This window comes from Acanthopagrus latus, chromosome 7 (assembly GCF_904848185.1).
Source record: "Acanthopagrus latus isolate v.2019 chromosome 7, fAcaLat1.1, whole genome shotgun sequence".
NCBI lineage: Eukaryota > Metazoa > Chordata > Actinopteri > Spariformes > Sparidae > Acanthopagrus > Acanthopagrus latus.
Window position 1 is genome coordinate 27,394,572 of NC_051045.1, and position 21,572 is coordinate 27,416,143.

At 39.8% G+C, this 21,572-nt stretch overlaps 1 protein-coding gene and 1 long non-coding RNA gene across 5 annotated transcripts; one reads left to right on the plus strand and one right to left on the minus strand.

Annotated features, from left to right (window-relative positions):
* The first annotated feature begins 2,825 nt into the window (after window positions 1-2,825).
* On the plus strand, window positions 2,826-21,512 carry LOC119023297. Its single transcript, XR_005076226.1, has 3 exons — window positions 2,826-3,329; window positions 19,356-19,423; window positions 19,586-21,512. It is a non-coding gene; the product is annotated as an uncharacterized LOC119023297 (long non-coding RNA).
* LOC119023295 lies at window positions 5,201-13,225 on the minus strand. Of its 4 annotated transcripts, XM_037105122.1 has the most exons (7): window positions 13,112-13,159; window positions 12,247-12,317; window positions 11,243-11,352; window positions 9,881-10,093; window positions 7,046-8,104; window positions 6,060-6,228; window positions 5,201-5,952 (listed from the first exon to the last, which is right to left on the minus strand). In XM_037105122.1, the coding sequence occupies exons 4-7, from the start codon at window positions 10,089-10,091 to the stop codon at window positions 5,817-5,819; spliced, it is 1,575 nt and encodes a 524-aa protein (XP_036961017.1). In that variant the 5' UTR covers window positions 10,092-10,093; window positions 11,243-11,352; window positions 12,247-12,317; window positions 13,112-13,159; the 3' UTR covers window positions 5,201-5,816. The 4 variants fall into 4 exon arrangements, with proteins under 4 accessions (XP_036961017.1, XP_036961014.1, XP_036961018.1 ...); XM_037105119.1 differs by lacking the exon at window positions 12,247-12,317 and having other exon boundaries at window positions 13,112-13,225; XM_037105123.1 differs by lacking the exons at window positions 12,247-12,317; window positions 13,112-13,159 and adding an exon at window positions 12,952-12,970.
* Window positions 21,513-21,572: the final 60 nt, after the last annotated feature.

The window sequence follows — 21,572 nt, forward strand, 5'->3', positions numbered from 1 at the left end:
TATGCACCGCACTTTACAGTTTTCACTGATAACAACCCCCTTACTTACATTATGAGCACGGCGAAACTTAATGCAGTGGGTCATCGTTGGGTGGGGGAGTTGTCAGACTTTCGCTTCAACATCAAGTATAGGCCGGGGCGGGTGAATATTGACGCAGACACGCTGTCCCGTGTCCCCCTTGATATTGAGCAATATATGCCAACATGCACAGAGGAGCTGTCGCAAGATGTGGTAAATGCAGTGTGGGAGGGTAGTCGGGTAGCTCAGGGGAAGGATGCTGCTTGGGTAGCTGCTCTCTCTGCCTTCACCCTGGACATTGTCCCACAGCCTGGTCCGCCCTTGCAGGAAATAAGTCATGATGAGTTAGTCCAAGAATTGGACCAATCGTAAAATTCAAAGAGGCAAGCGATAAACTCACAGATGACATTCGGCGATCAGTGCAAGGAACTGCTTGTAAGCTTCTCCATGAGTGGAACCAGTTACAGCTGGAGGATGGGGTCCTGTACCGACGCACACCAGAGGGAAAGCAGTTAGTATTGCCACAAAAGTATCAGTCTGTTGTCCTGAAGCACCTCCATAACAATATGGGACATGTAGGTACAGAGAGGGTACTCCACCTTGTCAGAGAGAGGTTCTATTGGCCATACATGAAGAGGTGTATTGATGACTATGTAACTAAGAAATGCTGCTGCATAAAACCGAAAAAACCTGCAGTTCATGTGTGTGCACCCATGAGCAACCTGAAATCTAGCTCACCCCTTTAACTGGTCTGTATTGACTGCTTGCACCTCGAAAAGAGTAAAGGGGGCTACGAGTACATCCTAGTTGTGATCGACCATTTCACAAGGTTCGCGCAGGCTTACCCAACCAGAAATAAGTCGGGGCGCACAGCAGCTGAGCGCATTTATGGTGACTTCGTACCACGCTTTGGATTCCCTAACAAACTCCACCATGACCAGGGGCGGGAGTTCGAAAATGAACTCTTCCGGACGCTGGGGCGACTCTCTGGGGTAGGCCACTCCCGCACATCCCCTTACCACCCACAAGGCAATCCTGCGGAGCGGTTTAACCGCACATTGCTACAAATGCTGCGTACGCTGACTGACAAAGAAAAGGATAACTGGAAAGAACATCTCCCTCAGGTTGTCCATTCATATAACTGCACCAGACACGAATCCACGGGATACTCACCTCACTTCCTCCTCTTTGGTCGACATCCTCGCCTGCCAGTGGACCTCCTGTTCGGACTGTCAGAGGAGACACATCAAGTGACACACCGAGGATATGCTGAAAAGTGGCACAAAAGGATGACAGAAGCATATCAGATTGCTACTAAAAACAGCCTGTCGTCTAGCGCAAAGGGAAAGTCCCACTATGACCAGAAGGTGAGAGGGGTGGTCTTACAGCCAGGGGACAGGGTGCTAGTTAAGAACCTAGGTGAGAGGGGAGGCCCTGGGAAACTGCGTTCTTACTGGGAGAAGAGAATATACGTAGTAAAAGCCCAAGTGTCAGACAACCCAGTGTACATTGTCCACCTAGAAGGCGGTGACAAAGAGAAAACTCGGACTTTGCACAAATCTGCTTTTGCAGGTCAATGACCTACCAGCGGAGTTTCCCCCACCATCAACCAAACAGAAAGTGAAACCATCACAGAGGAAAGGAAATCCTCAGGGGAAAGTAAATGATGCAAGAGACCAGTTCACTGGCACATCGGACTCAGACTCAGACAGTGAGTCAGTTGGAGGATACTGGTTGAGGATACCAGCAAGCTGGAATGAGCCAAGAACAACAGTTAACTCAGAGAAACCAAACATGTGTCAAAGAGAACAAGTACCAGTACGGGAGACAAGAAGTTCTTATAGTAAAGAATCTATGCAGACCCCTAACAAACTGGTCAGAGTCCAACATGAACCGACAGAGAGATTGTTCACCAATGAGTATCCACATCCAGAGACAGATGTACAGGACTTAGTTGCAGAACACAGTGAAAATAAGGAACAGACAGGGGCCCATGCCATACCTGAAGGAGATCCAACAACATTCGAGGCTGAGATGCAAGTAAGATGTCAAGTGGAACAGGAACACTTACCAGAATATGTTGAACCACAACGTGAGAGTGGGGTGGATGTTCCTCATCAAATCCCTCATGTACCCCAGTCTGAGGATGAGCAAGAGTTGCCTCAGTGTGAACACCTGGATGAGCAGGAGCAACACTCTGGTCCTGGCCCTCCTATGCCACTGAGAAGATCAACTAGGGAAAGACGGCCTGGCAAAATGCTCACTTACTCATCCCTGGGTCACCCAACATACCAGTCCTGCCCCACTGTAAATGCTGTTGAGACTTACATTAGCCCCTATACTCACCTCATGCCTTACACTTACCTTTGGTGCTCATCGCCAGACACACTGCCATTTCAGCGCACACCACTTCCTCAATATTCGTACATACCTGTTACTTACTCAGTGTATGTGTGCTGAGTGGTGAAAACAGTTTGAAATGGGGTTAAGTAGAGAGTGAAGGTTTAAAATATGTGTCGGGAGCCACTTTTGTTGTTGGGGAGAGTGTGGCACCCATGGAATGGCCACAATTTAATAATAGTAAATGTATTATTTGTTTTATTATTGTACTAAGTGTACACATTTATTTATTATTTTCTGAAGACACACATTCATTACTAATTTTTCTAAATTTTATTTATTTAGCACATAGAAATGAGAGAGGAGAATATGTGTTTTTGGTCAGGTGGAACCTTGTTGTTTTCATCGTTGCTGTGGGGTACCTGTGGGGGAGCACCTGAGGGAGGGGCGTTTCCGCTGTTGTTGGAATCACTGTACATATTATCACTCGCTTATTGAATGTTTTGCAAAGAGTAACTGTTGCTGAGTCAGCTTCTTGTCTGCATAGAGAAATCACACACTTGCTACTATAGCGAGGCCACGAACTCCCTGTGCAGCTGCTTCATAACCAGATAAGAGAAACCTTGACTATGTCCTACTTTGAAAGAGGAAGACAATATTAGCAGATGCATGTGCTGAGAAAAATAAAGTTGTGCAAGAGTTAACCACAATGACCTTTCTGTAACCACCCTGAGGAAATAAAAGATAGGAGAATAGGGAGTGCGGCAGAACAGTTTGGAGCATGAGAAAGTGTGCACACTTTGTTCTCCTTGCAAGTAAAACTAATCGCCTGATTGTTCTTTCTCTGTCTAGTCTTTGTTTTTATGAATGTTTTAGGTGTTTCAACCTGACAGCTGTCTCCTCAGAAGCGATCTGGAGAGAGAGCGAGACGCATCCTGATCATTCTTCTCTTCTTTACCTGCTTTGTACAGGTCAGTATATGGTGAATGTGTCTTAGAAATGTATTTTATGAGGTCGGGAAGTGTTTATGATTGTGTTTAGGAAGAGTTTATGTTGTTATGAGAACTTTAAATATGTAAAAAAAAGTCAGTAAAAGTACATTGATTCTGATGGAGTTCGCACACAGCGGCGCCATTTTGGGTGTGTTGCTGGCATCATTTAAGTCAATTAACAGCGTCAATGTATCTGTAAAAGGCTACATTCAGACTTAAATAATTTCTGGTTAATTAAAATGCACTTTGTTTACATTTATGACTGCACATTGTAATAAGGAAGTTGTTCATTTATATATTTTATTTTGTGGTTTATTTTCTATTGTGTTTAATGCCATTTGATTACATATACATTTATATTTCAAGGCATCCTGTATATTTCAGTATCCTGTAATTATTACAGTGTATTTTGTAGTGTATATTTTATAAAGAGAGTGTACATTGTATTTTGCAAAGATAGCAAAAAGGGAAATGGGTTATCTCATTGTATTTTATTTTCACTAAAAGTGAGAGTTAAAAACAGGAAGCTCCCTGTGAAAAGAGAATTTGTTAAAAAACATAAATATTGTTTATTTGATAAAAAAAAGTGTATTTTGAAGTATAAAGAGATTACAGAGACTAAAGAGACAGAGAACGTTGTATTGAACCATTTGAGTTATTATGAGTACATGGACTTGCATAAAGAAGAAAACTGAAATTTAAAGAAACAGGAATGTATTGAAATTCATGATTTTGATTGTTGTGAATAAAAACACCAGAAGCGATCTGGAGAGAGAGCGAGACGCATCCTGATCATTCTTCTCTTCTTTACCTGCTTTGTACAGGTTACTTTATTTGTTCGCGTGGCCTGCTTCACTGAGGCCCGTAACATAATACTTTCTGAAATGTTTAGGCTGCTCTCGTACTCTGTCTCAGATGTTGCTTCAAGGCCGGGGCGAGTGGAAGAACACACCTTAGTCTGTGCTTCTGATTTATATACTCTCTTACTTTGGGCAGTGGCTAACGGTCTCTTGATGATGGTTTATGATTTCATAACGCTCCAACCGTCCTGTGCCCACGGCCGAGGTGTGGCCTTTCCTCTTGTTCTCATGTCAACTTGATCAGTTCTTTAACACTTTCTCTTGGCCCTCAATACATTTATTTCAACCACAGTTACACATTACACATCTTTTTACTACACTGTAAAAAAAAACCCGTATATTTTACGGTAAAATACTGGCAGCTGTGGTTGCCAGAACTTTACCGTAAAAAATATGGTGACCATGTATAAGACATTACGGTATGGTTTTATAGAATTGTAAATTTCAAGGTTGAAAATGGTGTTATTTACAGTAAATTACGACTAAATAAATTATATATCATCAACCAATTTACAGTAATGTGCTGTAAAAATAACAGGTAAAATGTAAACTATTTTACAGTAAACTACCGTAATAAATATGGTGACCATGTATAAAATAGTACAGTATGGTTTTATAAAACTGAATTTCAAGGTTGAAAATGGTGTTATTTACAGTAAATTACTACTAAAAAAATGATATATCATTGACCTATTTACAGTCATTTGCTGTAAAAATAACATAAAGAATGTAAACTATTTTACAGTAAACTACCGAAATAAATATGGTGACCATGTATAAGACATTACGGTATGGTTTTATAGAACTGTAAATTTCATGGTTGAAAACTGTTTAGTTTACGGTAAATTACTATGTACATTTTTTAAACCTAATATAATGTAAACCTTCAAATCAACTCCAATGCATCAAGAAGCTTTGCAAACTTACTGCTAGTACCATAATTCAAATTACTGAGTATTCCGAAAGCTTGCTTCTGGGAACAAAAACCAAGTCAAAACTGGAAAACAAAACTCAAACTTTAATCAAGTCACTGATGTTCAGACAACACATCAAAATAAACACTATTAAACAAACTCCATCGAGTCAATGTTCCCTGTAACACAACAGCATCTGAAAAGTTGCTTCTCATAATATAAAACAAGAAGCCAAAACTAGAAAACTCCCTGCATGGAATGCAAAATTAGGATTGTGTAACCAAAGTCAGTATTACCTTCTAACAAAAATGGCAAAAAATAAATAAATAATACACTATATTGCTGTTGCCTTGATCTTATTGTTCAAGTAAAACCTTCAAATTGTTTGACCTAACTGAAAGTACAGCCTCTAACAAAAATGGCAAAAAATACACAAAATCGGACATAAGACATTTGTGGACGTCCCTTGGGACGTTGAAAACAGTGATCCACATTTTCACCATTTCTGACATTTTATGGACCAAACCAATCAATCAATCAATCATCAATTAATCAAGACAATAATACACAGATTAATTGATTATGAAAACTATGATTAGTTGCAGCCTTTGCGTACATTGTTTCATACCGGTTCATACAGGTGGCGCTGTGCAAGAGGTCAGACTTAACAGTTCAGTTGGATAAGTCCATCTTTAACATGTCCCTCTCCAATCCTGGTCAGAGAGATCTGCGATCAGGGTGAGGACTCTTGGGTTCACCGTCAGCTGCTTCTTGTTCTTCTTTGTTTCAACTTTTGTGCCCCTCTCAGGATTGATCATGAAGAAACACCTTTGAACACAATTTCATAATCAACCACTAAATATACAGATTTTTTTTTCTAAATGAGGAAATCTTTTTTTTTATTTATTAATTAAAACAAACAAACATTTCTTTACCTCTGAAGGAACTCAAGTGTGGAGCCCAGACCCACAGGATAATGGATATTGAGGCAGTAGTAGGTTCCAAACATCAAACAGATGGCAGAGATGAAGTTGGGGATGTGGTCATTCACAACTTTGCCATCTACACTCAGCATGAACTGCCTTGAGGCATAGCAAGATGTTCCTGCAAAGAACAGGTAGAATAACAAACCAACGATTACCATCCAAAAGCAGTCTTACCAAAATTGCTTGGCTTTGAAGTATGGATGGGGCCGATCCGATACAGTATCGGTATTGGGTATCGATACAAGTGTAATTCACGGATCGGAAAAATCCAATCCAACCTGCGCAAATTTTCGATCTGTTAAACATGTGTTTTCACTGTCTGCTGAAATAATTCCAAAAGTTACTCCTGCTGGCTACTCTGCTTGGTGCCTGCAAAACTGTGGAATGTGATGAGACACATCTGTTCAGGAAATCCATTCCGCTGTTTGCAGCCTGCCGAGCCACTAGCAATAGCAGCCGGCTAACATGTCACCTTCAATTGTGCTATGCAGGTGCTCACTGTTTTATATATTTATTTTATATTGATATTATATATTTTGTTGAAAATAGTCACAGGTATTATTTGATGTTTAACACTATCATGGAATTTATATTGAATAAATATATTTTTCTGACTTCCTTTGCTGTTCTCATACTTACCTTAAGTTGCCTTTTGGAGCATTAATGCATGCATACATACTTGCCTATAGGGAGAAGTTTATTACAGCTTCATATACTATAAAAGCAAAAACAAAAAAGAAAAAAAGCTCTGGTATCGGAATAGTATCGGTATTGGCAGATATCCAAATTCTTGTATCAGGATCAGATCGGAAGTAAAAAAATGTGGATCGGTGCATCCCTACTTTGAAGCAGCACTTCAAAACATGACAGTGCATGACAGTTTTCATGTAATACTTGAAAACATTAACTTAGTGAAACTTATTATCAAAACTTACCACATACAATGATGCATGGTGTAACAGGCAAGCTTTCCACTTGTACTTCTTTTGCCAGACATGTTTGTTCAACATAGTGGAAGAGGTTCTCCTCTTTTTCATCAAAGTAGGAGAGAAGAAGGAGCACCATATCCTTGACATCTTCTGAGCAGCCCTCCAACTGTCCTCTCAGAATTTCCAGCTTTGTGACAGCCTGAAGAATTCTTTTGCTCTTGTTTGCACACATGGTCCTCATTAAGTCCAGAAGCCGTTTTCCCTTTTTTTCTACATTGGTGAGGAAAGTCTCTTTCAGCGATATGCCAGTGAGCTCTTGGAAGTGGACTGTCATGCCAATCTCCTGGAACAAAAAAGGCCACTCCTCCATGAGGGATTGCAGATCTGTTCCCTGGTTTATCTCTTTACGTTGGGAGTAGTAGGTACACTTCATAAGAGTTTCTACCTCGCCTGGGCTGAAGTTAGTCTGTTCACTGAGCGCTTTCATTTTGTCTTTCTTCTGCTGTTGGCTTTCTGGTGTCTCACTCAATGGCATATATTTCATTTCCCACTTTACGCAACCATAGGTGTCCTGCATAGCTGCCCTTTGTTCAGCTGGGATTTCATCTGTGTCATACTCATCTGACACCTGTTTGCGCTTCTTTATCCTTGGTGTTGAAGACCGCTTCACATTTTCAATTCGGGCTTGTAACTGCTTGACTAGTGAGTGATATCCTAGTCCAACCACATCACCTGCTATGACATCTTGCAGTGACCGTGGATACTTTGCAGTCATTTTTTTGGCAACTTCTGTGGAGGCTTTTGTACTGGGAGAGGCACAGGCTTTCATCATTTCAGTAACTACAATCCGGACCATTTCTCTGCGTAGCCGCGGACTTGGCCTTTTTCCCCTCTCTAAACACTGCATCAAGTCTTCAGGAAACTTCGTCCATGGGATCTGGAAGTCGTTAACCCAGTCTGCAGGAGTAATCCAGCGGGTGGACGATGGGGAGAGACTGACTGAAGAGCATGTTGAGGAAGATGGAGAAGACAATGCTGCCTGGCTATGGCCTTCATTGGTTTGTGCTGTAAAGAATGGAATCAACAAAATGTATTTAAATTGTGTTTTATCCTTGGTTACAGACCTACTTCAAAAAATCTTGTCAAAATGCCTTTAGGGTTTGGTCTGAGAGGGGACTGAAGACAATCAAAGATCTCTATGTTGGTGGGGTCTTTGGATCCTTTGAACATTTCCAAACACAAAACCACATCCCCAGCTCACACTTCTACAGGTACAGTATCTGCAACTCCGTAGCTTTGTGTCTATGCACTTTCCATCTTTCCCATCACCACAGACAGATTCTCTCTTAGATACATTAATTAAAATCCTTCCTCAATTTAAAGGAACAATAGGAACAGTGTATTGTGTACTTAATACAAGCAACTTAGAACAATTAATAGTGTTAAAAAGCAAATGGGAGGAAGAGCTGGATACAGATAGCCTAGAAATCTAGACGCCCCTTGTGGCCGCAAATTGAATTTGCTACAGGAGCCGTCTAGAATGTTGAGGCGCTGAAAATCCAAATTGGATCGGGTCAATCAAATCGTGAGGAGCGGGATTGGAGGCCAGCCTACCTAGTGACGACATAAACGCAACATTTCGTTGTGTAGTCCAGAGAGGCGTAGACAACAATGGCTGCTCACCGCGAACAGTCATTTGATCTGGCTTTGGCAGCAACGCTAGACGATTTAAAAATACATTTTTCTTTGCGAGAGGAGCAGAAAATGGCACTTAAGCTTTTTCTTTGGGAAAAAAGGGACGTATTTGGAGTTTTGCCCACCGGGTACGGCAAAAGTTTAATTTAAGTTTACTACACTCCCAGTTTGGACTACATTCCGCCGTGTTCTTCCGGTCGCGCTGACTATGTAATCCTTCTTCTTCGCTCTGATTGGTTGGTGCCCATCCTATAACGTGGCGTTGAGTGCAAAGACGACTTGACAGACAACGTTTATCCCGCCCACACTGCTGCCGAGTCTTACCAGACCCCGGCACAGCATTAGCTGTAGGGGTTTGGCTCCCAGGCTAGGATACAGACATATCTGACACACAATGGCAATCTGCTCTCAAAAATATACATTCATCGTCATTTTGTCTCAGGCATATTATTATTCAATTTAAAATCTTCCACCGGTTACATTGGTCCAAGACAAGGCTAGCTAGGATTATGCCTGCCTGATATTGATCCAACATGTGACAGATGTAAAGTTGAACCCGCTACACTAGTACACATGTTTTGGAGCTGTCCAAAATTATTTGAGTTTTGGAATTCAGTCTTTGTCTTTTTGTCTAAAGCTTTGAACGTGGATATTGAACCCTCTCCATTGGTTAGTATTTTTGGAGTAGCACCTGAAGAACTAGGCGACATAGGCGACTTTGGTAAAACAGTTATAGCATTTACAACACTAATTGCCAGACGTATTATACTAATGAAATGGAAAGACAAATCCCCTCCTACATTTAAACATTGGATTAATGATGTAATGCAATATCTGACACTTGAACATAGCCGGTTTCATATCCAGGGTAACAGTCTTAAATTCTGCTATATTTGGCAGCCTGTCTTCACTTTAGTGGAAACCCTGGATTTTAATGACATTGTAATGCTGTAAATTCTATGGATGTCCTCCCCCTTTTCTTTTTTTTTTCCCCATATTGATTTTTCTTCTTATTGTTGTTGTTAATTACTTTGAATTGGGGTGCGATGGGGTTGGGAGGGTTGAATGTTGCTGAATGTTTGTTTTGTACCTAACACAAAAATATAAAAAGACTTGAGATAAAAAAAGCTTGTCAAAATTACTTACTGGTTTGTTTCCAGGCAGCTACCAATCTTCTTGCTTGAATTGGTCTCAGTGTTGAGAGCAAATCAGTTTCCTGAATGAAGTGAAAGTCCTCAGTGGTCTCTACCCCCAATGATTGGAGTGTCTCCACTAAAATATCCAAGATTGAGGCTGGGAGGTCTGGCAACACCTTTGTGATGGCACTGCGTATGTTGATTTGCTCTGCATCATCCATTTCTGAGTGAAAGTGAATAAAGCACAATTAACCCCAGAATGACAGTCCAAGACAGTTAATAATGTGATAACACACTGTGTTTCAAAGGAACTATTTGGCATCCATCTTTGATGTAAGATGGCAATGGATAGAAATCAATCAAGTCACTGATGTTCAGACACTGCATCTTTTCATTGTCTTTCCTCACTGAGTAAAGGTGGTACTCAGAAAGGAATTCTGCTGTGTATACTGACATCAGAAAATGAACAGTGTCATTTTTAATCAAAATGAGCACTAGTTCACCAAACTGCATGGAGTCAATGTTCCCTGTGACAAGGAATTGCCCTTTTTTATATGATGTTCCCTTGTACAGAATTTCTACTGTGACCTTTGTGTTGGTCTCAGTGAAGTCAAATTGTCTGACTGCATCTTGAATGGCTTTACTGTATAGTCCTGAGTAAAATGGAGAACCATCTTTAACTTGGAAGACAGCTTTGCCCATTGATCCTGCTGAAAGATATGCCTGTAACAGCTGATGTCTTTCAGACAGAGTAAGGCAGAGGTTTTTGAAATTTTTCAAATTCCTTGCACATCTCTTGAAATAACTGTGCTTACTTTCAAAGCGCATTGTCCATAGTCTGATCAGGGGCCCAAATTTCAGAATCATTTCTGGGTAGTGACGTAGATAATGATGCTTTGGTTTCAGGCCACTTTCTGGGAATAGAGCCATTCTTGACTCTAAATATTCTTGAATGAGTACATCAAGGTACGCAACCTGAGGAACAGAGATTTTCTGAGCACATATCATGTCCACAATGTCTTTTAGCTGCAGAGTCAACTGCCACACGTTATCTGCTGTATCTTTCACTTTGTCACCAATTATGAGAGGCAACAGCCTTAGAAAATTCCAATTCTGTACAGCTTGACCTGAGAGTTTAGCTCCATGGGGGCTGACCTCACATGGTTTTGTAGAAGCATCAGAAGCACAGTATTTAAACTGATTAATGCGTCGATTTAGAATGGAATACGTGAACCAAGCCTTTTTCTTTATGAAATACTTCAGATACAGTGCAACATCGTAAGACAAAACACCCTCAAAAATGTCGTGTCCCAGACAAGGTGGCAAACCTGGCAGACAGACATTAAAGTATTTCAAAGAATTAAATACTGACTTAAACTTCACTCCTTCCACATGTGGTGATGTATCTTCAGTCTGGAGGCGATCAACAGCAGAATTGTAGTTCTCAATGGTCCTCTCTGGTCCACACAGATTTGGATCACCCTGAAAGTCAGATCTGTTTATTAGGCAGTACCTACAGAAATATTTTGAGGAGCTGAAATTTTCAGAGAATCCACCGATGCAATGAGAGCCCAAATTATCTCCAGCAATGCAAAACAAGGTTCCCTTGACTATTTCATTTGATACAACAATCCCATTCTCCTCCAATTCCTTCAAGTCTGTTATTAGTTCAGAGAACACCTTAGCATGCCCAAATGCTTTGAAATCTTTCTCTCGACACAATAAGACAAGTGACATGTGGTCTATGTCAGACCGTACATGAAGTGGCAAGTTGGCAACAGATGCATAGACAGCTAAAACTTTATGTCTTGTCTTGGCAGAGCCTAAAGGGTTAACTACTTCGAAGGCATCCTGGTATAGAACTACCTTGACACATGATGGATTTTGAGCAAAAAAATCATTGTTTTTGAATATCTGACCATCACTAATGTCACTTAGAACATCTGAAAGAGATTCTGGTGAGTGCTCTCCTGACACACAGTTCTGCCACAGATCAGATTCTAACAAACATTTCAAAGTCTCTCTCACAGGCACATAATAGGCATACCTATCTATCCTGTTCTCATCTCTTCCTAAAAACATTTTCTTGGGCTCCACATAGTTGAATTTCTCTTTGAAAGACTTGGCTCTTGAATAAGGTGTTCGCATTGGTCCTGCATGACATGCAGTGAACAGGTCAAATCCCTTGACAGATTCACAAACCTTGGTTATGTCCTCATCTGATAATGATGTGTCATTTTTTAGCAGTGAACTAAGTTTACTCAAAGTATATGTTTGACCCAACTCATTTATGTTTTGCATTTCCTCAACAATGTTCTGTATAGTTGAAGCAGGCAGAAGGAACTGCCCCTGCAATCTCAAGTAGAACAAACTCACGTTTCTAAGATAAAGATCACTGAAGTTTTCAGATATGTCCAAATCGACTTCATCTGTGCCTGTAGCTGGACCTGCATCACAGTGAGGGACAAAGTCACCTGACTCAGGTGGAGTAGATGTTGACGGATGAGAAGCAGATTCTCTGTACACATTACTTACACTGCTGTCTGTAAAACCTCTGTGCTTCCGTGACATATGCGCAGTAAATGAAGACTTGACCCGGAAATCAGTATTACATCCTCTAACTGGACAACTTACAGCACGTCCTTCTACAATATGCTCCTTCAAGTGAGCAATCAGTTCTTTGGTGTCTTGACACTGGCGTTCACACAAGGCCACTACACATTTAAAAGTGGTCATAGCCGTCCCGACAGTTTCATTAGCAGATACAACATTATGCCTCCGGTAAAAATGAGCCTTAAAAGCTCCATACCTGCAAAATGTCTGCTTGCATCCATCTCCAAAGCATTTAAATAAACAGCGCGGTTCATTTCTGTGAAGTTTGCAGTGAAGCACATAACCTCTCAAAGTCCTAACAGACTTACCACAGAAATTACAATTCAACATTTTGCATACAGCGACTTACTAAGCTAAGCTAATGTTCGACACAACATAGGCTACACAGTGTGACAAAAGACAATTCAACTCAACTGACATTTAGCAAAATTAACAAATTTTGTAAAGTTAAGGAGAACTAACATTCACCTTTTAAGCGAGGGCAACACAAAACTGCAGAAAAGACCGCGTTGAATTTAACCTGACGTATGTCGCAGACGTAATAACATTATTACAAAGCTTTGTTTGCTATCACACTGGTAACACATTCTTGAGACATGCAGGCATATCTTAAGATAATTTTACTTACGTGCTCTTTAGTCGCGTTGTGCCATCACAAATTAATCCTCACAGAAGAAAAAAACAAACTGCATTGTGCAGACCGCCGCGCAGTTTGAATTGCGTGACCGTTACGTTGCGCGTGTCTCTTTCTCGTGTGTGTGTGTGTGCGCGCGTCTCTATCTCCGTTACAGGTTGGCGGGCCTCACAGGCCCCCTCCCCCCTCTCCTCCCACCAGTCAATTGAGAGCAGAGTACACACCATGTGCACACAATATTCTCCACATACTCTGCAGTCACAGCAGGCCCGTTTTGAGGATTATAATGCTGAACTCACCTACTCAAAAGTACACATAGATCTGCAAAATCTGACATTACGGTTTGACATTACAGTGAAAATATACATTTTGGTCAAATTAATGGTCATTTGACCAAAAATGTATATTTCCACAGTAAAAACGGATTATGACAGCAAAAAATTTAAGTTATGTATAATTTCTTGACTTAGGGTGGTAAACTCTTCTTGGTTTCTGATGTTTTACTGTCCATGACCACACTTTTTTTCAAACATTTTTTTTACCATATTTTTACCATCTTATTGCCGTATAAATTAAGGTATGTTCTTGCTGAATTGTAAACAGTTTTATACCATAAATTTTAAAGTACACATCAGCAAAATCTGTAATTTAAACAGCATTAAAGTGTTAATTTTAGTGTGATTACATATTTGTGACATTATAGTATTTCCCCGTTAATTTTACCAAAGTATTATATTTTCCACAGTAAAATTATGTGTTTTTTACATATTGTTACAGTATAAATTAAAGTTCCGAACCGTTTGTTAATTTAGGGTAATCCTATGTATCTACTACACTGATATACTGGTTTCAATTTTACAGTCTTTTACTGTTGGTATTTAACAGTTTTTTACTGTAAATTTGACGAACATTTCTTACAGTGTATACTGATAATGAAGTTTAACACTTACTTCTTATTGTGATCATGATCATAATCAAAATTGATCATTCTCCCCCTGACAGGGCCTTGAGTGCACACTTCCCCTTTTTCTACCACACAGTACTGTCACTTCTTCTTGGCTTCCTCCTCCAACACAGCCTTAATATATTGATTTAATATTCCCTTCAAAAAATTTCTAAACTTCAATCCATTTATTTCAGTCTTGGTTAAAAGTTGCACATCCTTTTACTGCACTCATAGCAAATTTAATACTTAATTCTTATTGTGCTTATGGCAGGGCCTGAGTGCACAATTCCCCTTTTCCTGCCAAACAGTGCAGTGTCACTGACCTTTCCTTCATAAAACTTCTAATCTTCATTACATTTGTTTCAATCTCGCTTTAACATTCTTTTACTGTAATTATGACAAACATAAAGTAGCAGGCAGAGCTTTGATATATTTCAGAATCATTTCAGGACTATGTATGATGTCCATTTCTTGTATTTGTGCCTGGCAGGAGTGCATGAGTCTGACAATGTGTCTGCATGTTTGTGTGCGTATGTGTGTATGTTAGTGTGTGTGTGTGTCTGGGTGTCTGAGTGCATGCGTGTGTACATGCTGGTATTTCTGTTGGACAGGAGTAAATGGATCTCAACTATTCTGACACTTCCCTCTCTATGATAAATTTCTTTGTTTATTTCAAATGTTCTAATTAGTGTAGCCAACCCTCCCCTATAACTTTGCTTAAATGAACTATAGAATGTATTATTGTATCCATATGTCTTCAATTTTTCATGTCCTTGTGTTGATAGATGAGTTTCTTGTGGGAAGATAATGCACCTCTCCTCCATTATAAATTTTGTCAAACTGGATTGTTCATACCATTAACATTTAACGACACCATTTTGATTCCCTTATGTTGCATCATATTTCTCCTCAGGGCCTCTTTCTGTCCTTCACATGTCACAGAACACAATCAGTGGTATAATAGCAACCGCTAAGCTAAAATAACTAGTAAGGTTGGAACGACACTTGGTCTTGCAACTTGTTCGGGGATTTACTCTTGTCTCCCTTTTCCCGGCTGGTGGGTGTGGGGTGAAGCCTTTCCTAGTGAAAGGGCCCCCCTAGTGGCAGAGATCTCCTCAACAGGTGATCTCGTAAGCTCACTAAAATTGTCCAACATGAGATTCAAATTCAAATTCAATTCAGACTATACACCAGAGCTCCCAGCCTGGACTTTGTGTACATTTTTCATTTAGCCTTTAAACCCTCTGCCTTTCAGTTTTTGCCAGAAGTGGACCCGCATGTCCTTTTGCTACTAACCTAATACATGAACACTTTTTTTAATGAGAAGGAGGAAAAAGAGAAAATACCATACATATCACATTCGCTGAAACAAAACAAAAAAATACATCCCTGATCTACAAAAATAAATTACCATATCAAGTTTGTTACTTAGTTACTGACTGCGAAGTTGATCAGGGAACACATAACTAGCTGTATTCAAGAACAGATAGGCTGTGTGTCTCTGCTCTTTTCTTTTCGGGTCTCCATGGTTCTTCACCTCCTCTCCTCCCTCTCTCCTTTCGCTCTCCTTCGTGTCTTGCTATTGTCTCCTCACTCTCCTCTCCCATCTCGGACTCTGGTCAGCTCGAGCCTCCAGTCTCTGCAGCAGTCTCTCCTCTCCCTGGTCTGGCTCCCTCATCCTGGGCCGCCCAGGATGAGGGGGGGTAGGGTGGCAGGGGGGTGGCCGTGGCCACCTCACACTGAATCCTGGCCACCCTGGCCTGAGCCCTGCTGGAGGCGGGACTGAGAAGCGTCCATCGAGGGACAGCGGGTGGTCGGGGGCTGCTTCTTGCCTGAATCGAGCAGTCAGTGCGTTTACATGACACTGAAGAAAACTGAATTACTGGGTTAGTCCGACTATGATCAGATTTTTAAGATGCATGTATACACCTTAGTCCAGGCATGTCCAATCTATTGCACAAAGGGCAGTGTGGCTGCAGGTTTTTGTTCCAACCAGTCAAGAGCACACGGTTTGACCAATGAGCTTTCTGAAGACTGAGACCAGTTGATTAAATGAGTCAGGTCTGGTGTGCTGCTGCTTGGTTGAAAAGAAAACCTGCAGCCACATCGGCCCTTTGTGGAATAGTTTGGACATGGCTGCCTTAGTCTGACTAAAATCGGACCGGATCGGATTTCTCATAGTCGGATTAATACACCTAGATTTGGCATACCGACACTTGTGTATATAATATTTAGTAATAATAATGAGATTACTCACTAGGAACTCATTTTTTTGTCTTTGATGATTACTCCTACTTGAATTTTTTGAAAGGACCAGAAGTCATTGTTCCTGGAGCTGGACGATATGAAGTCGTGGAGGGATTTCCACAGCTTGTGGACAGTCTCACATTCACAAAACAGGTGCTCTGTTGTTTCCAGATTTGTTGTACATATGTAACAGTATTCTACCATAAATTTAAATCTACTTTTCATTAATTCATCTGAAGGATAAATGTAGTTTATAGTTTTAAAATGAACTTCTTTACACTTTGGGGAAATTGGGAAAGTATTTTGTTCGAATAGTTGATATTTCAAATTTGTTATCTCTGAGAGTGAGTGAGCTTTTTGTTCTACTTGCATATAAGGTGTTTATCAAGTACTGCCTTAAAAACGTATTGTTAATTTTTTTATTTACGAAGTCTAAATCATCTATCTTCACTTTGTGTATGGTAAATTTGGAGTGGGTATGTTCCAAATATTCTTTATCGATTGAAGAAAGGCTTTTGGGACATTCTGTGAGACTTTCTTATAGATCTCATTGGAACAACTCATGTTATATTTAGCATTAAAATCATTCAGTTCAAGTATATTTCCATTCCCATCCATTATGTATATAACTGACCAAATTTGTTTTGTCATCCAGTCCTCCATAAACATCGACCTCCCTCGACTCAATATCACCCTATAGTTCCACAATGGGACATTATTGGGGCTGAAACTATGTTTGAACATCATTTTCCAATTTAACAAAAACTGTTGGTGAACTTTGGACAGTTTATGGGCAGTTTGGATATTTCAAAGTCACATACTAATAGAAACTCAATACCTCTGACTTTGTTGAAAACAAGAGAAGGTACTGAGAACCAAATCTCATCATCATTTTTTAAGAAGGATTGGAGCCATTTGATCTTTAATATTCCATTCATGATTCCAAAGTCAATTGCTTTTATACCACCCTCATCGTAGTCTTTTATCAAGTTACTATTTCTGATGTAGTGGTGTTTATTTTTCCATATGAAGTTGAAATTTGTTCTATTAATTTCTTTTATTATTCTTGGTGGGATGGCTAGGGAATATGCTGGATAGATTAATCTGGATAATGATTCAACCTTGGTTAACATCGTCCTACCGAACAGTGTTAAATGCCTTTGCAGCCAATTGCAAAAGTTTTTTGCATTTGTCACTAGTGTTTTCAATATTCTTTTTTTCACTATCCTCTGCACACTTAGTTTTCCAAATTCCCAGATATTTGATCTAATGTTCAACAGGTATATTATACAGTGAAGAATGAGAACAGCTATGGATACTCATGAGTTCACATTTGTCCAGGTTCAGGTGCAGACCGGAGGCTTGAGAAAACCGTTTTATTGTGTCTAGGGCCAGCGGAATTTGTTCTTTATTTTTAAGAAAGATTGTTGTATCATCAGCAAGCTGACTTATAATCAGTGTATGATTGTTTATATCTAACCCTTTAATGTTTGAGTTTATAACAGTTATGACTAGTAATTCAGTGGCTACAATGAATAAGAGAGGTGAAACGCTGCAACCCTGCCTGATCCCTCTTTCAACCCTGAACCTGGAGCATGTTCCTCCTGAGAGGGAAACACAACTGTCAATATCAGTGTGTAACATAGCAATCATGTCAAGAAATGCATTACCAAAACTAAAGTGCTTTTAAATGTATTCATAATTAAAGCATGTTCGATAGAATCGAATGCTTTGTGGAAGTCCAGAAACAACATAAAACCACTGTCCATAATTAGGTGATTGTAATCAAAAATATCCAAAACCAAGCAGATATTATTATGGATCAACCCTCCTTTAACCCTGGGCTAATTATTTCAGAAATGCCTGTTTTTACTCTTTCTGCAAGGACTTTTGTAAAAAAAAAAAAAAAAAATGTAGTCTGTGTTTAAAAGTGTAATAGGTCTTAGGTTGCTTAGAATATTTTTATTTTTTCCTGGTTTTGGAATCAATTGTATTACCCCTTGTTTCATTGCTTCAATGAGCTCTTTTTGATTTATGCATTCAATTAACACTTGGAACAATAGGGGTTTTATGTCTTCCCAAAAATGTTTATAGAAATGTGTTGTTATTCCATCTGGTCCAGGTGAGCGGTCAGATGCCATGTTTTTAATAGCACAACCAAATTCCTCCACTGATATGTCTTCATCACAAATTTCTTTAAAGTTATCATCAATTACCAGAATCAAATCATTCATTTTGTCAGAAGGATGTAAAATTTTGTTTTGAGTATGACAATTTGTAGAGGTTACTGTAAAAATTCAAAACTTCATTTGGGTTACGTTTAGGATCTGTGCATTCCTCCCCATTGATTATTAGACTACAGAATGAGTTATATTCTTGTTTGCGTTTTTCTAAATTGCAAAAATAGGCTGTATTTTTCTCTCCCTCTTCCATCCACTTGGCCCTGGACCTCATATAAGCACCTTTGGCTTTATACAAATACAACATATCCAGTTTGGATTGCAGGTTATTAATTCTTTCTTTTTCTTCCTCAGTCCAATTCAACTTGCTGTAGAGATTCATAAGTTCTTTGACCACATGTGTTTCTTCCTCTCTCCTTTGCTTGTTTCGTTTTGTTTGTTTACAACCTGCAATTGAGGTTTTTCAATGCTAAATTTTAGATATTCTCATTTGTATATCGATGTGCTAAAGGCATCATCATTTTTGATATCCAAAATTATTTTTTTAATAAAGTTACAGTATTCTGCATTCCTTAGCAACTGGGAATTACATTTCCAATAATCTTTAAATGTATTATTTTGGTCTCTGTTTTTTAATTCAGATTGATAGTGCAATGATCACTTAAATGACAGTTAGAGATTGTTGTCTCTGTAACATATTCAGAAATTGAATTTGACACCAACCAGTAATCAATACATGATCTAATTTGACCATCAGGTTTGTGCCATATAAACTGTCTGACGTCTGTGTTCAAGGTTCTCCAAATATCTATTAATTTGTTGTTGTTAGTGAAATTTTCCATGATTGGGTTTCTATATTCCCTAGAAAGGTTTGGAGGCCATCGATCATCAGGGGTAACATTGAAATCACCTCCAACTACCATATGATCAGTGGTGAGTTTTGTATTAAGTTCCCTTATAACTGTCGATATTTGATTCAACAAGTTCTTATTTTTTGAAACATTGTTGTACCCATAAATGGTAAATAATCAGAATGTTATCAATGTTCAAAACACAAGTGGCCCATTGTCCATCTTTATCCACCCTGTTACACAGCATCTTAGCAGGACATCTGTTGAAACAAATAACAACTCCAGCCAAACGGTCGGTACCATGACTGAAGAGGATTTTATCTCCCCATGTTGTGACCAAAACTTCACATCAGATTCATCAGAATGAGTTTTCTGGAGAAAGATGCAATTTGCTTGTGAGTCTTTAAGTTCCCTTTTATTAAAAGAATTAAAAGAAATGTCAGTTTTCAACTGGAACACAGAACACGTGAACAAAGGTAATTTTTGGCCACATTGCCTGTCTGGACCTCCAGTCCTCTTGGGTCAGGTCTTCAGCAAAGCGGATCCCTTCTTCTTTACACACAGGAGAAGCCCTCATCCGTCTCCAGATGTCATCTCTCAGTGTATTTCTCGCAAACAGACTGACGATTTGTTGATGCTTGTTCCCCACCACTCGCCCCACTCTGAGGACAACGTCAACCGCTTCATCCATCTTCAGGTCAGGAGCAATTCTGCCCAGAAGCTCCACCACTTCTGCTCTGATATTTTCATTTATTTTCTCCTTTTTCCCTTTGATGCGAAGGTACCATCGCCTTTTGTATATTACTTGATTCAATAAGCAGCCTTTAATGTCATCATTATCCTTTGTGAGTGATTCAAACTGTTTTTCCAGGTGTTTTATCTTCGTCTTACACTCTTTCGGCTCCTCTGAGTTAAGCTGCCCTGACTTAGTGATAGAAGCTAGCATGGTGCTGAGTTGTTGCATGTTTGCTAACGTCCTCCATGCGGTCGTCAACATGTTTTCCAAGAACAACAATAGCTTTCAGTATGGTGTCAATGGATGTGTTGGAATCGTGTTCCTGAGGCGTACCTTTCGCTTTCTTCTCCGTGTGAGATTTTTCTGGAGTAATTGAAGTGGTTGTCGACATTCTGTCCCGTTTGTTGCTACTGTTAGCTGTCTCCATCGGCATTGAGTAGTCATGCTCGCTGTTCATATGGGTTGTAAATGTGAGGTTTTTCGCTGTAGAAGGTTTCATGCTGTTGTTTTTCTTTTTTTTATGTTCGGACTGAATTGAACTTTTTGACAGTACAGGAAGTGGAATATATGACTTCAAAGGCTATAGCATCAGGACTTTATTCAGGAGCTGAGCCGGTGGTGGCGGCAGCGGCGGCTTTCCTTCGAAATAACCGCAAGCAAGCGCGCCATTGTGCATCTAGTTTGTGTAATTAACATGTACACCATATACGAAATGTACAAAAATGTAGCTTCTCCTCGCTCTTCGTATGGGATCTTTCTGGAATGCCGAGGCAGCTGGTGACGTAAAGAGGTCAGCCAGAGTTGGGTCTGTTACCACTAGTTGAAATGGGTACAGCACCACCTAGCGTACCGGGGTTTGATATGCTTCGGCCAGCAATTCGATTTTTTCTCCAGCGTGATACTCGGACAATTGCAGTTGTCTGACTGAGTAGCATAGTCGAACCATGACTGTAATCCGACTAAGCTGCGCATGTAAATGCACTGAGTGTTTCCCATACGTTAAAGAGACTGTGGATGCCCACCATAGTCTAACTTGACCCGCCATAGTCTAAATATGTGGAATGTGAAAAAATATTTCTGCCTTTCCGACGCAAACCGACGTTTCAGTCAGTCTCTTTTGTTTGGATTACCTTTAATGACTTCAGTAGGCTACTGCTAATTCAGGGCTGTATTAGTGAAAAAATAATAAAAACTAGACAATTCCCCGCCGGGAAATCGCGAGAATGGGCGGTGCTCTTTGCCCTGTGACGAAAAAACTATGAAAGCTAAAGCAAAATCCCACGTTGATAATTTGGACTTTTATATACATTTTAAACTTTGAATGGTGTGTCCAGGTTAAAGTATGCCAGAGATGTCGATGTTTGAAAAACAAAGTTTCATTTTTTTCACCCAGCCCCATTCACTGTCAATGGGAAATGAGGATTGTCAGTGCTATAATACTACAATGCAATGCTACAATGTGTTCACTTCACCACCTACCATTCATTCTCAGTGT